The sequence below is a fragment of the Solanum stenotomum genome, chromosome 6 (assembly GCF_019186545.1).
Source record: "Solanum stenotomum isolate F172 chromosome 6, ASM1918654v1, whole genome shotgun sequence".
In the NCBI taxonomy this organism is placed as follows: domain Eukaryota; kingdom Viridiplantae; phylum Streptophyta; class Magnoliopsida; order Solanales; family Solanaceae; genus Solanum; species Solanum stenotomum.
This window is the reverse complement of record NC_064287.1, coordinates 3,927,246-3,941,761: the sequence shown is the minus strand read 5'-3', so window position 1 is coordinate 3,941,761 and position 14,516 is coordinate 3,927,246. Positions and strand designations below refer to the sequence as shown.

Here is a 14,516-nt window from a genome sequence, read left to right as displayed (position 1 = left end):
ATTCTAAACGGAGAAAAATATACAAGAATAGTTTAAGCAGAAAATAACTAAAATACATACTAAATACGCTTCAAGAAAAACAGAAAAGATACTTAGTTTCAGTGTTTAAGTTTGATATTTCTGCCCAAACATCTCCACTGTTGTTTGTGTTCGAGTCGTATTCGGTGGTAAATGATCGTTGTTGCTAGCTCGTTTTCCAGCTCGGTGCCCGGAAGAAGGTAATGTTTTCGCCTTTGTAATGCTTTCCTTATCTTTTCTACTCCAGCGTGACGTCTATAGATGTGCTTTTGTTTGGTTTGCTAATACTTGTCATTGAGTTCTGGATGGTTTGCTATAGTGTGACTTCTTTAAGCGATTTCAGTGTAGTTGGATTCCTCTGTTCCGAGTTTATTTCGTCGTCTTTGTCTCATATGCTGGTTTTGGATGTTCGAATCCATATTTCCTTGTTTTCGATGTCTTAAGATGCCAAAAGTGGGCTTTCATTTAATTAATGTTGACGTTATGAGTTGTTGTACGTGATATGGTGAAGCACTATTCTAAATTCATTTCTTAGTTTTGATATAGTTTGATCTTGTTCTGAAAGTTTGTTGAATCTAATTAGTTTGCTTGAAATGGTCTATTGTTCATTCAATTGCATTTTTTAGTGTGCCAGCAATATGTTCTGTTGCTTCACTGTTTATTTGTGTATTGGTTGTTCTTTGCCGTTTTGACTATCATAGTAGCCTCTCAGCCATGTTAGACTAATCTCGTAGAATCTAGTCTTTGTTCTCGCATAACCGTATTGATGTATGTGTCTCTTTGATTTTAACCTATGATACTTGTTTATAGCTCCTCACAACCCAGTAGTTAACATGATCACATCCTTGATGTTAAAATGTCCAGCTCTGCTTTTGTAAATGATATGCTTATTCTCATCAGTTTTCAAGATATGCAATTTTATGAAAATTTTATATCTACTGGTTTGTCTTAGTTGATTAAGTTATCTATCTTTCCTCTCTTTATTTTATTTGAGAAAGAAGAAATGAATTTACAAGTTTTCATTCTCGGTAATCAATTTTGCTTGAAGTACATATTCCAAGTTAAAGATAGGTTTATTCCTTGGTTTCTCTTAAATTATTTTGAGGCTCTCCTAGTTCCCAGTCATCTTGGCTTAAGCTTATTTATTTACAATATTGTTGTTACCTTCTTGAATAGATCTGGTGCATATAATCAATGTCTAAGTAGTTGTCGTCAAAGTTTTGATAAATATTTGTGCTTTACTTACAAGAGTTTAATTATGTTGCTATTGTGATTTGTTTCACCCATTGACTATGAATTTGAAAATTTAGCTTAAATACACTTTTGGTTTAATAAGTACTTAAGATAGGTGCTTAGCATATTTAATTGTTTATCATGTTGAGTGTGTTAAGAATAGTTAGTATCTTTTTTCATTTTATCATTACAGTGGTATTTCACATATGTTAGATAATAATCATTGCTGTCTTTTTCCTCTTAAATACATGATGTTTCTCTGTTTTCTTTATTTTGAGTAATTATCTATTCTTCGTTGTTTAGTATCTATATAAGTGTTAATTTGAGTATAATTCTTCTCTTTCATTTTGTTTATGCATGAGCTCTCTCGGATTGAGTCATTTGGACTCCACATGTTCTCCCTTGCATCTCAAAATAGGACAAAGAGACCCAATGCTTTCCTTTATCGAGTCAACCGAGTCAATGCAATCGAAGAATAGGTCTCCAGAAGTTGAAATACAAGTGTTCGGAGCGAAATCGTGGGTTGTATACATGATATATTAGCTTGATACACCCCAAAAATGGGCTGAAAGCCCTCTTAAAATTCCAGCTCTTGTATTGTGTTATAATTGGGCTAAAGCCCCATCTTTTATTTGAGTATTCTTTTGATAGTTTTAGGACATGTGAAATTGGGCCAAAAGCCCAAAGAAAAAATCATTATTATGCTAGTCATCATGACAGGTACAGGTGGGCTCTAATGGGCCAAAAGTCAAAAGTGAAATTAGGCCCAAGTACTGGCCTAGGTGAACAGTAAACCAGACTTGGGCCCATTTTCTCTCTTTATTAAATTATTTCATATTTGTTTATTTGTCATTATATTGTTAGTCTTAAGGTTACTACAGTTTAATTTTCCGAACGGTAGTCATTTTGAACCAATTTTCTAAAAACATTAACTGATTAAGAACTCGCTTTCTTTGATAAAAAAAATTATAATTTTGTAAACTATTGCACTCAGGTATATCTTAATATTTCCCCTTTCTCCCTTTAAATGGTCCTAACCATAAAAATTGCTCAATTTAATTTAAGTCAAATAAATTTAGCCAAATAATTAATTGCCGGATAACCGTATGAGCGGGTGTTCTAGATGCTTTAAAATCCTTTCTAGAACACTAATAAGAATCCCGAACCCCTTTTAAGCTTTTATTAGATTTCTGTTTTTAGTCTTTTGAAAATGATAGTTTTCTTAATTTTACTTTAAAAATTAAGTGGCGACTCTCAAAACACCGTCGTTTTTAGTTTTTAAATAAAACAATATATATATAGTGTGAATATATGTGTGAGATAATTTTCCCTAACATCAAATAACTAGGCCCAATCTGAAAAGAAAAGCAAAACAAACAAATAAAGAGAAAAGAAAGAGTTGTCCTCTTCAATCTTCATCTAGATCACCACTACAGTTTGACAAACTCATTATCAGTCAAATAGTATTGACACATTGAATATGTGTTTAAATTTTAAAAAAATTATTGCGAAAAATTATTTAAATATATAACTTAGTTTATTATATTTTTAAAAATATATCTATCATTTGAAAAAATTATAAAAATTTCTACTCTCTTATACTTTCAGATATATCATTTTATGCGATGCATTAGTTGAATACATCACTTTACACAATGTATCGGGATGTTGAGTGATGTATTCGAAATCGAGATGGAATGTATCGGGACGTTGATGGACGTATCCAAAACCGGTATGTTTTGGGATGTATCTGAATTCCCCCAAATTTAAGGGATTTTTGTAATTTGAAAAAGAGTGGGGATAAGATGTAATTAGCTCTTAACACTATGAGATTTGTGTAAAATTCTCTTATATATTATAGATCTAAATTCTTGTAGAAGTGAGGGATCATTTGGTACGATGTATAAGAATAATATTGAATATGATAGATTAGTGTTGTTGATATCACTAAATGTTGATTGTAATTATTAATTATGCTTACATTAGTTATATATGTTGAAATTATTCTTTATGTAATGTTTGGTTTGTTGTATTAAAAAATAATATTGATTGCATAATGTCTAAAAAAATTTATTTCTTAACAAAAATACTGTTCACAATTTAAATATGGTGGAAAAGATTTTAATAGGTAGTTGTGTCTTTAATTATATACAAATACATACATTAAAGTCTAGCACTACTAAACAAGATATTACTAATAAACAAAATTAATGTATACTTTATTTTTTGAAATGCACGCTACTAAACACGATTGTGTAGTCTACTTATGAGAAGTGATCCCTACACTTTGTTTGGACTGTTGTTACGTATTGTTTCATAATATATCGTATTGTATTGCATTGTGTTGTACTGTATCATACCATATTATTTTAATGAATATAATGTTTGGATAAATTGTATTGTTCTCTGTTGTTACATAATGTCACACATCGGCAATTTGAATGATAAAACTACAAGAAAAGTAGGTACGGGGTAGAACTACTATGAAAACATAAGGTAAAAGATNGAGGGAGTATTGTTTCATAATATATCGTATTGTATTGCATTGTGTTGTACTGTATCATACTATATTATTTTAATGAATGTAATGTTTGGATAAATTGTATTGTTCTTTGTTGTTACATAATGTCACACATCGGCAATTTGAATGATAAAACTACAAGAAAAGTAGGGTACATGGTAGAACTACTATGAAAACGTAAGGTAAAAGATGAAATACAATTATTAAATAATAAATTAAGAGAAAATGAAAAGAAAATATTAAGACAACGGCGCAATCACACGAAATCGGTTATTACATAAAATAAGTCTTTTCGTCGTTATCTAACGATGAATTTAAAGGATACGATACAACAGAATTTAAGTAACAATTAAAACAAATAATATTGCATCTAAACCAACAATACAATACGATATAATAGGTCGGGTAATAACCATCCAAACAAGGTTTAAGTCTACTTATAATCTAATAAAGTTGGATTAAATTTTAATCAACAAAGATTAAGTTGTCTGGTTGGTAGTAAAGGCCAAACAAATTTAAATCTTTTTTAATGACAAAATTCTTTATTGGAATATTTGCATATCTGATGTGATTGCCAACTAAGGCATGCCTATGATGTACAGGTGCAGGTGAGTGTGGCCTTTTTGTTTAGGTTTTTAAAGAGTATTAATTATAAGTGTGGAATGATATTTTTAAGTTAATTTTATCTTGATTTAATAAGTAAATAAGTAATTTGAAACATATATATTTTTATAAGATAATCAACTAATATGAGATGGAAAAAATTAAAATTAAAGTTACTATTTTTTCTTATTATATATCTCTTTCTTTTACACGCCTCTTAAAAAATATTTAAAAGTTATTATTTAACAAAAAACTAATTGATCCACAGAATGTTTTGAATAACAAAAAAATACTCCATTATTTAGCACAGACTCTGGAAATTCCCCAAGTTGCACAGTTTAGTCGGTTCAAAGTCGTACAAATTTATTCACGTGTGATTATAAATTAAAGGAATATTCGATACTGACATAGCCTACTTTCTCCAGCTTATTTCTTTGACTTCATTAAATATCAGATTTTTTTTACAATATAAATATCGTTTCGACTGTTTCCTCCTATTACTAGAAGACAACTTAAATTATCATAAACAAAAATTATCATTTGATAAGATTTAGGGCATTATAATTCGTAGATGGAAATTAGTTTTGTAAGAGAAAAAAAAACTAATTGTGTGCTAGGTTATGATGAATTGCCTTTGTCATATCTGAAGATGAAATGATTAATATCCACATAATAACTAATACATATATTATTAGTATTTATATAATTCTAACCAATTACCAAATTATTTATCAATAAGTTATTTGGATTAGTCTTCTCATAGTTGATTTTTGTTGTTATATGCGTTTGTTATAAAATTCTACTTAATTTATATAAATAATCTATGAAAAAATCTTAATTGAATATGAGACTGATGGAAGAATTATTGATTCCAAGACATTCTAATACCTACATAACACTAATATCTGCATTATTAATATTTACATAATTCTAATCAACTACAAAACGACTTTTAATAATTATTTCCACCAGTCTTTTCATATTTGATATTTGTTTTTTCATATTGTATTATACGCACATGTTAGATCTGGAGCCCAAGTTGCACAAACACACTCTTTGATTGGAGGAAGAATTACTGATTCTAGAGTATTCTAAATAATATAATTCATTCAAGATAAATATGTATCTAAAGATGGATTATCTATTTATAGTGAATATGTTCCGTTAAAAAATAACTTTACACCATAATTGATGACAATCAACAATAATAAAATAACAATATATGCAAGAGCAATACATTAATCACATATTTAAATTTGTCATTGATTTGATTATAATTATAACCCATTAAAACAAATTGTTCTTTTATCTCAATTATGTCACTCAAATTAGAATTCAATTTCTTTGGGAGTAGATAGTAATAAACTAATCCTTTATATAATCTTTCCACATTTTACAAACAATCTCTTCTCTACACGCTTTCATCACTGTTGTTACTTTAAGTTGATTGTTCATCATCTTTAGCAATAATCATATCATCACGTTCATGTTCACTGAATATTTCATCACTACTTTGATTTTCACGCAAAAATAATATAATATACGGCACAAGCAATTACTATTTTCACCTGCATGTCTAATTTATATGTTCATGTCTTGTCATAGTATTCTAAATCTACTTTTCCACGCACCAAATATTCTTTTAATTATATTACGCAAAGGGACATGTCTATAATTAAATAACTCTTTATCATGCTTAGGATCTTTTTCATTTTCCCAGTAGTCCTGCAAATGATATCGCATCCCTTTGTTATTTAATAGATAGAGATGTTTAATATGATTGGTGAGCATCTTGTTTAATAGATAAAGAAGCAATCTAGTTATTAGTAATAGAAAGATATGGTAGATAAATATTATGAGTATTTTTTTATAAAATATGAAAGTTTGGGGTAATTTTTATTTATTTTTTAAAATTCCCAAATACTAGAATTTGACCCAAAAACATTTTTTTTTTAATATCTGGAAACTTAGAACTCTTAACAAATATATGTGCCTAATTATGTAACCAAACGCACTGACCAAAAAGATTTCAAGTTTTTTTTCCAAAATTTTCCCAAATTTTATTTGGGGCCAAGCGGGTTAATTGGAAAATGTGTTGTAATAAGAAATCTTGGAATAGTTTATAGGCTTTTCTAAAAATCATAAATAAAATAGTTAATTTTACTAATTTATCATTTACTCATATAGTCATATTAATGGACATAAAATAATTTATGAAAAATATATTACAACTTTATGACTTTGTCTTGGAACTTCTATGTTTGTTTAGGCTTTCAAAGAATATTAATTATTGATGTAAATAGAAAAAGTTAATTAATTTTATTTTGATTTAATAAGTGAATAAATAATTTAAAACATATATTTTTCATAGGGTAACTAAATTAATATGAGATGGTGGAAGTAGTATAGGCAACTATTTTTACTTACACACTTTTTAAAAAATATTAAAAAATTGTAATTTAACAAAAAAACTAATTGATTTATTAAATGTTTTTGAAATTTGAATTCCATGTACAAGATAAAATGCTCCCACGTTTCACTGTGTTATACAGTCATACAGATTTATCCATATATAATGGAGAATAAGTCGGTATAAACTTCAACGTTCTTCCCTTTTTTTTTCTTTTTTTTTTTTGCTGCTTCCTCCTTTTATCATAACTCAAAATATCATAAACCAAAATTATCATTTGATAGGGTTTAGGACCTTATAATTCGTAGAGATGGAAACTAGTTTTGTAATTTAAAAACTCGTATGCATTATATATATTAGGGGTGTATAAAATCGAACCAAAAATTGAACCAAATCGCAAATCGAGTCAAATTGAAAAAAAACCCCGACTAGTGGTTGGTTTGACTTGGTTTGGTGTTGAAAAAAAATCCGACTATATTTGGGTTGGTTTGGTTTTAACTAAAAAAAACCAACCTGAGACCAAACCAACTCGACATTATATATATAATTTTAAAATTTTATTTTATACATAAAAATATTTACTTTGATATAATTTTTAAATATTTCTTATACTTTTTCATAGTTTTTATCTTTTAATATATTATTTCAAGTTTGAAACTTAGAATTTTGAATGGTTCTATAAAGATTATAGCCCATAGATGTTGGTAACTATAGTAAAACTTAAATCAAAATCAAATTAATACTAATGCAAAAAGAAAATCAATTTAACACTAGAATGATAATAATATTGAATATTTGTTCTTTGGTTTTACATTGGTTTAGACAATTAAAGTATATAATCTAATTTTAATTTCCTTTAATATTTATTCATGTAACTAATACTTATTAAACTTATTTTAGCATGATTTAGTACTTTTAAATTAGGGATAAGGGTCTGAAAAATACCTCAACTTTGGTCGGATTTGTTGTTGCGATACTAAACTTTCATAAGGACCTATTACCTCTCTAGACTATTTAAAACCATATTTTTTACCCCTTGAATTATTTAATAGTGTATTTTAAAGGTATATATGTGCCCACGTGGACACATTACTATTTATAATTTTGCATTATTTTTTATGTCCACGTGGGCAAATATATATGTTTAAAATACGGTATTAAATAGTCTAGGGAGGTAATAGGTCCTCATGAAAGTTTAGTATCGCAACAGCAAATCCGACCAAAGTTGGAGTATTTTTCAGACCCTTATCCCTTTAAATTATGATCATTTTCATTATGACTTGTTAATTTGCAATATTTGTTTTACGCGATTTCATTATTATTATTTTTTTGGATATTTTAGTGTCATTAATCATATCATTGTTTGTGTTGTATTCTTAAGAAACACCTTAGATAGTTGTATTTTGGTAGGATTGAAGAAATATTTGAAATACAAGTAAATTATATGTTTGTATGAATACTTTAGTGGAAAAACCCGAAAATCCGAAAAAATTTAAAAAAACCCGAGGTTGAAAAACCTGAGTTTTATTGGTTTGGTTTATAGATTTAAAAATCCAACACAAATAATTTGATTTGATATTTGAAAAATCCGAACCAACCCGACCATATACACCCCTAATATATATATATATATATATATATATATAAATTATCAGGTAATTATGAAGAATTTTTATTCTACGATCCATATTGAGACAAAAGGAAAATTACAAATTTTGGAGTTGTCCACTCAAGTTGGCACCACAAGTAAAATTGAAATTGAATACGAGGGTGGAAGAATTACTGATTCAGGTAACACTAATATGTGCATTATTGATACTTGCATAGACATTTGATATTATTATAAGTACGTATCCAGAGAAATTAGTATGTATATATGACAACATATTGAAATAAGATATTTAACAATTTACCCAACACTCAATACTTCACTTGAGGTCACTTCATTTTTATCTATAAATACTGCTTATTGTCTTACCAAGAAAAATACCTTTTCTCTCTTCCTATACCAAACACTAGCTATTTTTTTATTTAATGTTTATTATGAATGGGTTCTTCTTATTGGTCGCAAAGTTGCAACTTTGCTACCAACTACTACTACTGCTGCCCAATTTTGTGCGTCGTAATTTGCTGGCTATTAGAGAGGTTTTCTTAATCACGAGTAATGTAGTTTTGTCTGAACTGGCTACTAACGAACAACATGGCGAAAATTCACTATATTTTGAGGGATGGAAAGCATACGACAAAGATCCTTTCGACCTCAAGGATAACCCGAATGGGATTATTCAACTGGGTCTAGCAGAAAATCAGCTTTCAGTTAACATGATTGAAGATTGGAATAAGAGAAATCTACAAGCTTTCATTTTCTCAATCACAAATCAAGATCATGGATTGTTTGAATGCTTAATTAATGTAAGTACTTTATTTTGCGATCCTCCATTCAATATTAGATGGGCAGTTACGCCTTATTTATTTGCACTAAATGAATGTCTGAATTTTAATCATTCATATTTAACTAATTAAGTGCTTTGATTTTTTAGGTCTGAATCTTAATCATTTAGATTCAATCCATTAAGTACATTTATTTTTTTTTTTAAAAGAAAAAACTTCTTAATGGATCTTAAAATATTTGAACAAATCAGATCTATAGGAAAATGTTAAATACCATATAGACTTATTTAATATGGTTTAAAATATCTGCTGGTTGCTTTTCTTGCTCTTTGTGTGACTTTGTTTTCTCTCGCTATAAATTTTCTTCATCTATTTTCTCAATCAAACATCAAATTTTTCCATTTTGAATTGACAAGTTTTTTTATAATTTTTATAAGTGTTTTTTTATATTAACATTTTTTGGGTGTATTGATATTTGTTATAGATATACACACACGCTTGATGGAGTTGAAGATCTAGTTGGTTACAAAAGTGATGTAACTCTTAATAATTTTCCACCCCAATCTTCAGTTCCAACTGAAAGAAAAAATTTGGCATGAAAAGAAAAATCTCTCTGTCTCAATAGACGACCTTGAATAAGAAGAACCATTATACCGTACAACTTTTACAGCTACAAAAAAGCATGGATGACACTAGAGGTTCACAAGTTAGAGAACTGGATTAAGGTTTTTGGGAAAAAAAATAAGAATTCTTTGATTTTTCTAGTTAGTTAGAATATACATTAGGCATTGATAATATGAAACCTTCTTTATTATTTGATTAGTTGGATTTTTTTTTTTTTTGAAAAGATGTTTATGCTGAATTCTTAAAAAAAAAGTCATGTTATACTCCATCTGTTTAAAAAAAAAAGAGTGACCTCTTTTTCTTTTTGTAACATTTTAGTTTTACCTTTTCACGTGACATATTTAAGACCACAAGATTAAAGAGAAATTTTGTATATTTGACATAACTTAACTTTAGGAATACAAGATTCAAAAGTCTTCTATAATTTTTAAACACCCTGTCAAGTCAAACTAGACTACTCTTTTTGAAATGGAGGGAGTAATAATTTTTATACTGATATGTATAATTTTATATTTGCATATCATATAACTTATTTTTTAATCAAATATAAATATTGAAAATATTATTTTTTAATCAATAAGTAATTTTTTTGTTGAAATGAATTTTTTATAATATTTATTCAGATATTGAAAGCAAAACGTCTTAATCATTCAATGTTTAGATCCATGGACCACATCTTAATAGTTAGATGTTTATTCAGATATGTATATCTAGATCTTAATGNTTTTTTTGGTAACATTTAAGTTTCACCTTTTCACGTAACATATTTAAGACCACAAGATTAAAGGGCAATTTTGTACATTTGATATAACTTTAATTTAGGAATACAAGATTCAAAAGTCTTCTTTATTGTTTAAACACCGTGTCAAGTCAAACTAGACTACTCTTTTTGAAACGGAGGGAGTAATAATTTTTATACTGATATGTATAATTTTATATTTGTATATCATATAACTTATTTTTTTAATCAAATATAAATATTGAAAATATTATTTTTTAATCAATAAGTAATTTTTTTGTTGAAATGAATTTTTTATAATATTTATTCAGATATTGAAAGCAAAACGTCTTAATCATTCAATGTTTAGATCCATGGACCACATCTTAATAGTTAGATGTTTATTCAGATATGTATATCTAGATCTTAATGTACATCTTAATATTCAGATGCTTATTCAAAATTAGACGTCTTAATCATAAAAAAAAGAAACTTTAATTTAGATCTTCAAAAAATGTTTAAAGTTTCAAAGGTCATATTAATTTTAGTGGTAAAATAGGAAAAAAAAAATAATTCTATCCTGATTTAGTAAGTGATCAAGTAATAGAAGACAAATATTTTTAGTAAAATGCACATCTAATATGAGACTAAGCCAAAACATATTTTATTTTGTTGATGCAGGGGATTGCAAAATTAATGGAGAAAACAAGAGTGGGTAATGTTAAGTTTGATGCTGAACGTATAGTATTGACTGCTGGGGCTACTGCAGCTAGCGAGACTCTCATTTCTTGTTTGGCCGATCCTGGCGATGCTTTTTTAATCCCCGCACCTTATTACACTGGGTATGTTTACATAATATTCCGCGTAATAATAATCTTTTATATTTTGCAAATTATTGATTTATATTCGTAAATTAATACAGATTCGATAGGGATTTATGTTGGAGAACTGGTGTACAACTTGTACCTATTTCATGCAATTGCTCCAACAATTTCAAAATTACTATAGAAGCTCTCAAAGAGGCATATGAAAAAGGTCAAGAAGAAAAAATCAAAATTAAAGGCTTGATTTTGACCAACCCTTCTAATCCATTAGGCACCGTTTTGGATAGAGACACACTCAAAAAAATCTTGATCTTCACTAACAAACATAGCATCCACCTTGTTTGCGACGAAATCTATGCTGGCACCGTGTTTGATGCTCCACGATTTGTCAGCATCGCTGAAATCATTGAGGACGAAGGAATTTATGTTAATAAAAATTTGGTTCATATTGTGTCTAGTCTTTCAAAAGACATGGGCCTTCCAGGATTTCGAGCGGGAATACTGTATTCGTTTAATGATGATGTCGTTAATTTTGCTAGAAAAAGGTCGAACATTGGTGATCTGAATGAGACACAACATTTTTTAGCTTCCATGCTGTCTGACGATGAATTTGTACAAGAATTTCTCACTGAAAGCGGTAAGAGGTTAAGGAAAAGGCACGAGAAATTCACTAGCGGACTTGAAAAAATCGGAATTAAGTGTTTAAAAAGCAATGCTGGGCTTTATTGCTGGGTGGATTTGAGGAGTCTATTGAAAGAGGCAACACTTGATGCTGAGGTGTTACTATGGAAATTGATCATAAACAACGCGAAGCTCAACATCTCGCCTGGATCTTCTTTTCATTGTCCTGAGGCAGGATGGTTCCGAATCTGTTTTGCAAACATCGATGATCAAACTGTGGAGATCGCGCTCCAAAGGATTCAAATATTAGTGGATGCTAATAACGATATTAATGAAAATGGAATCGTGAAGAACGCACAGTGAAAGGGAAATGATTTACCAATATAGACTTCATGAACGAAAAGTAGTACGTATAATAAAATTAATATTATGAACGAAAAGTAGTACGTATAATAAAATTAATATTATGAGCTTGAATATGTTGTCTCCTAATTTTCTGATTGCTAAGAGACACAATTATTATATATTTTTATATTATAAATAAAGAAGAAATTGAAGTTTTTGTTATTTTTTTTTTGTTATAAAAATTATATGAAAAATGTTCGTACCGTGTCCTTATTATGAGTAATAATAATGTTTTTTATTTGATCTTTACAAATGCATATTTTTCCATTGAAAAAATGACACAAATAATTTCTTGTGACAATTATTTTTTCTCTATCTACTTGACTCCCTTTTAGACAAAACCAAAAAGTAGGATGAGTAACTTTGCCAATTGGGAGGAGAAGGTGACAAAATATTTATGTATTATTATAAATAATGAAGTCAAGTGGATGTTCATGTGGGTCTACTCTCCTGTAGCAAATTTCCTTGCCCAAGTCATATATTACTGTAAAGTTGACATTAATTTTCACTTAGACATCTTAATTAGATTTTGTTTATTTTTAAATATCTTACGTAAATTTTTTTTGTGTCATTTTGACACTTTTTACAAACACGTCATAGAGAGTGTGATCCACTCGTTTATTACGCTTGAAAAGCTTTTTTAATTAATTTTTAATTTTTTTTCTTTTTCTTCTTCTCCATTTTCAGCCTCCATTTTTCAAGCTTAACTCCATCCATAACAAATGTTTTAAAATTTTAAGAAAAGACCTATTTCAAGATTTAAATATTGAAATAGTCATGAAATTCTTTTTTGGAGGAATTTACTATTGTAATATGGAAGTGGATGTGATTTTTCCTCTTCCTTCAAGGCTTCACTGGCCTTCAAACTTTGCTTTCACTGTAAGTGCTTTCTTATTTTTTTTTCCAGTTAAATTTAATGATTTATATTCAATTTTACTATTTTGTTATTGATTAAGAAGAATGTGAATTCATGACTTAGCTTTATTCTTCTATAATAAAAGGGTTGGTGTATGATTGAGAAGTGGGGTGGGGTAGGGCAGCGTTTCTGCAAAATAATTACTTTGGGAGAAGACAATTAGAAGGTTGCAAAATATTTTTTGTTAATTGGTTAAATGTTTTTTTAATTATGTGGGCAAAAATGCAGCATGTCATCGATTCATTGGCTACTTTTTGTTTTTCTCAAAATTCATTATTTAAGAATAATTTTAGGCACAAAAGACAAATGTCGTCATTTAATTAAACACTTTACATGTCATTCGCGAGTGCATTACACACACATTACATATTTTTGCTGATTGTAAAGAAATTGTCAAAATGACACAACAGGACCTTACATGATTACATGGAGTGTCTAAAATGAACTTTATAAATAATTCACCCGATTGTTACATGATTTTCCTGCACCTTAAAGACTCCGATTTCGTCCAAATCTTGACAAGGTTGGGAAAATCCAAAAGATATTCATTGAAAAAGACACTAACAAAAGATATTTAGTTTGTGAATCATTTACCTTGTTTCCTTGAGATTCAAGTTTGGCTTGGAGCAATTCTTCAAAGAAAAGAATTTCGTCGATTTTCCGCTGCAAAAGATAAGGTACACAATTCGTCGATTTCTTTCTATAGATCCAACAAATGACATTAAAGTCAGGTTTGAATGTTCACTATTTGAATAATGATTGAAATTCTCTGGTTGAATGAATTGAGAAATTTGAAATATGATTATAAATATATTTATCTTTGTCCATTATCGATCTGTTTTCTTTTGGTTACTCGATATTCTTTTATGAGTAGGAAAAAGAGAAAAGATTTACTGACCTGAGTATTTTTTCTTCCTTGTGGTTCTTTCATGGAATTTTGTTGAAGTTTTGTTTGTTGTTTCTCGTTTTTTTTTCATGAAAGTAACGGGAGAAGATGAGTAATATTTATAAAGAGTTATTTTATAGGTTGAAAAGGAAAAAGACTTTGAGTTGAATAAGAACTTGGAAAAGTCAACTTCTGTTTTTTTGTTAATAAATAAAAAAACTAAAATGGAAGAGAGTTTAAGGAGCAAGTCATATTCTTTTTGTTAAGGATTCAAAAAGAAAAATAAAATGGTCCCACAACTTTTTCCAATTGGAACGTGTGAACCTTTCCCTTCTTTTTTTTGGCC

General features: G+C 28.5%; 1 protein-coding gene across 1 annotated transcript; it reads left to right on the top strand.

Annotated features, from left to right (window-relative positions):
• The first annotated feature begins 8,781 nt into the window (after positions 1 to 8,781).
• On the top strand, positions 8,782 to 12,326 carry LOC125868399 (1-aminocyclopropane-1-carboxylate synthase 4-like). Its single transcript, XM_049549059.1, has 3 exons — positions 8,782 to 9,197; positions 11,200 to 11,360; positions 11,441 to 12,326. The coding sequence occupies exons 1-3, from the start codon at positions 8,820 to 8,822 to the stop codon at positions 12,324 to 12,326; spliced, it is 1,425 nt and encodes a 474-aa protein (XP_049405016.1). The 5' UTR covers positions 8,782 to 8,819.
• Positions 12,327 to 14,516: the final 2,190 nt, after the last annotated feature.

What these genes read in the sequence shown, in the direction of transcription:
- LOC125868399 (XM_049549059.1), top strand. Translation starts at nt 8,820, where the DNA reads ATGTTTATTATGAATGGGTTCTTCTTATTGGTCGCAAAGTTGCAACTT. An exon ending in TGTTTGAATGCTTAATTAAT is followed by an intron (nt 9,198 to 11,199) that starts GTAAGTACTTTA and finishes TTGTTGATGCAG; the next exon opens with GGGATTGCAAAATTAATGGA. An exon ending in CCCGCACCTTATTACACTGG is followed by an intron (nt 11,361 to 11,440) that starts GTATGTTTACAT and finishes AAATTAATACAG; the next exon opens with ATTCGATAGGGATTTATGTT.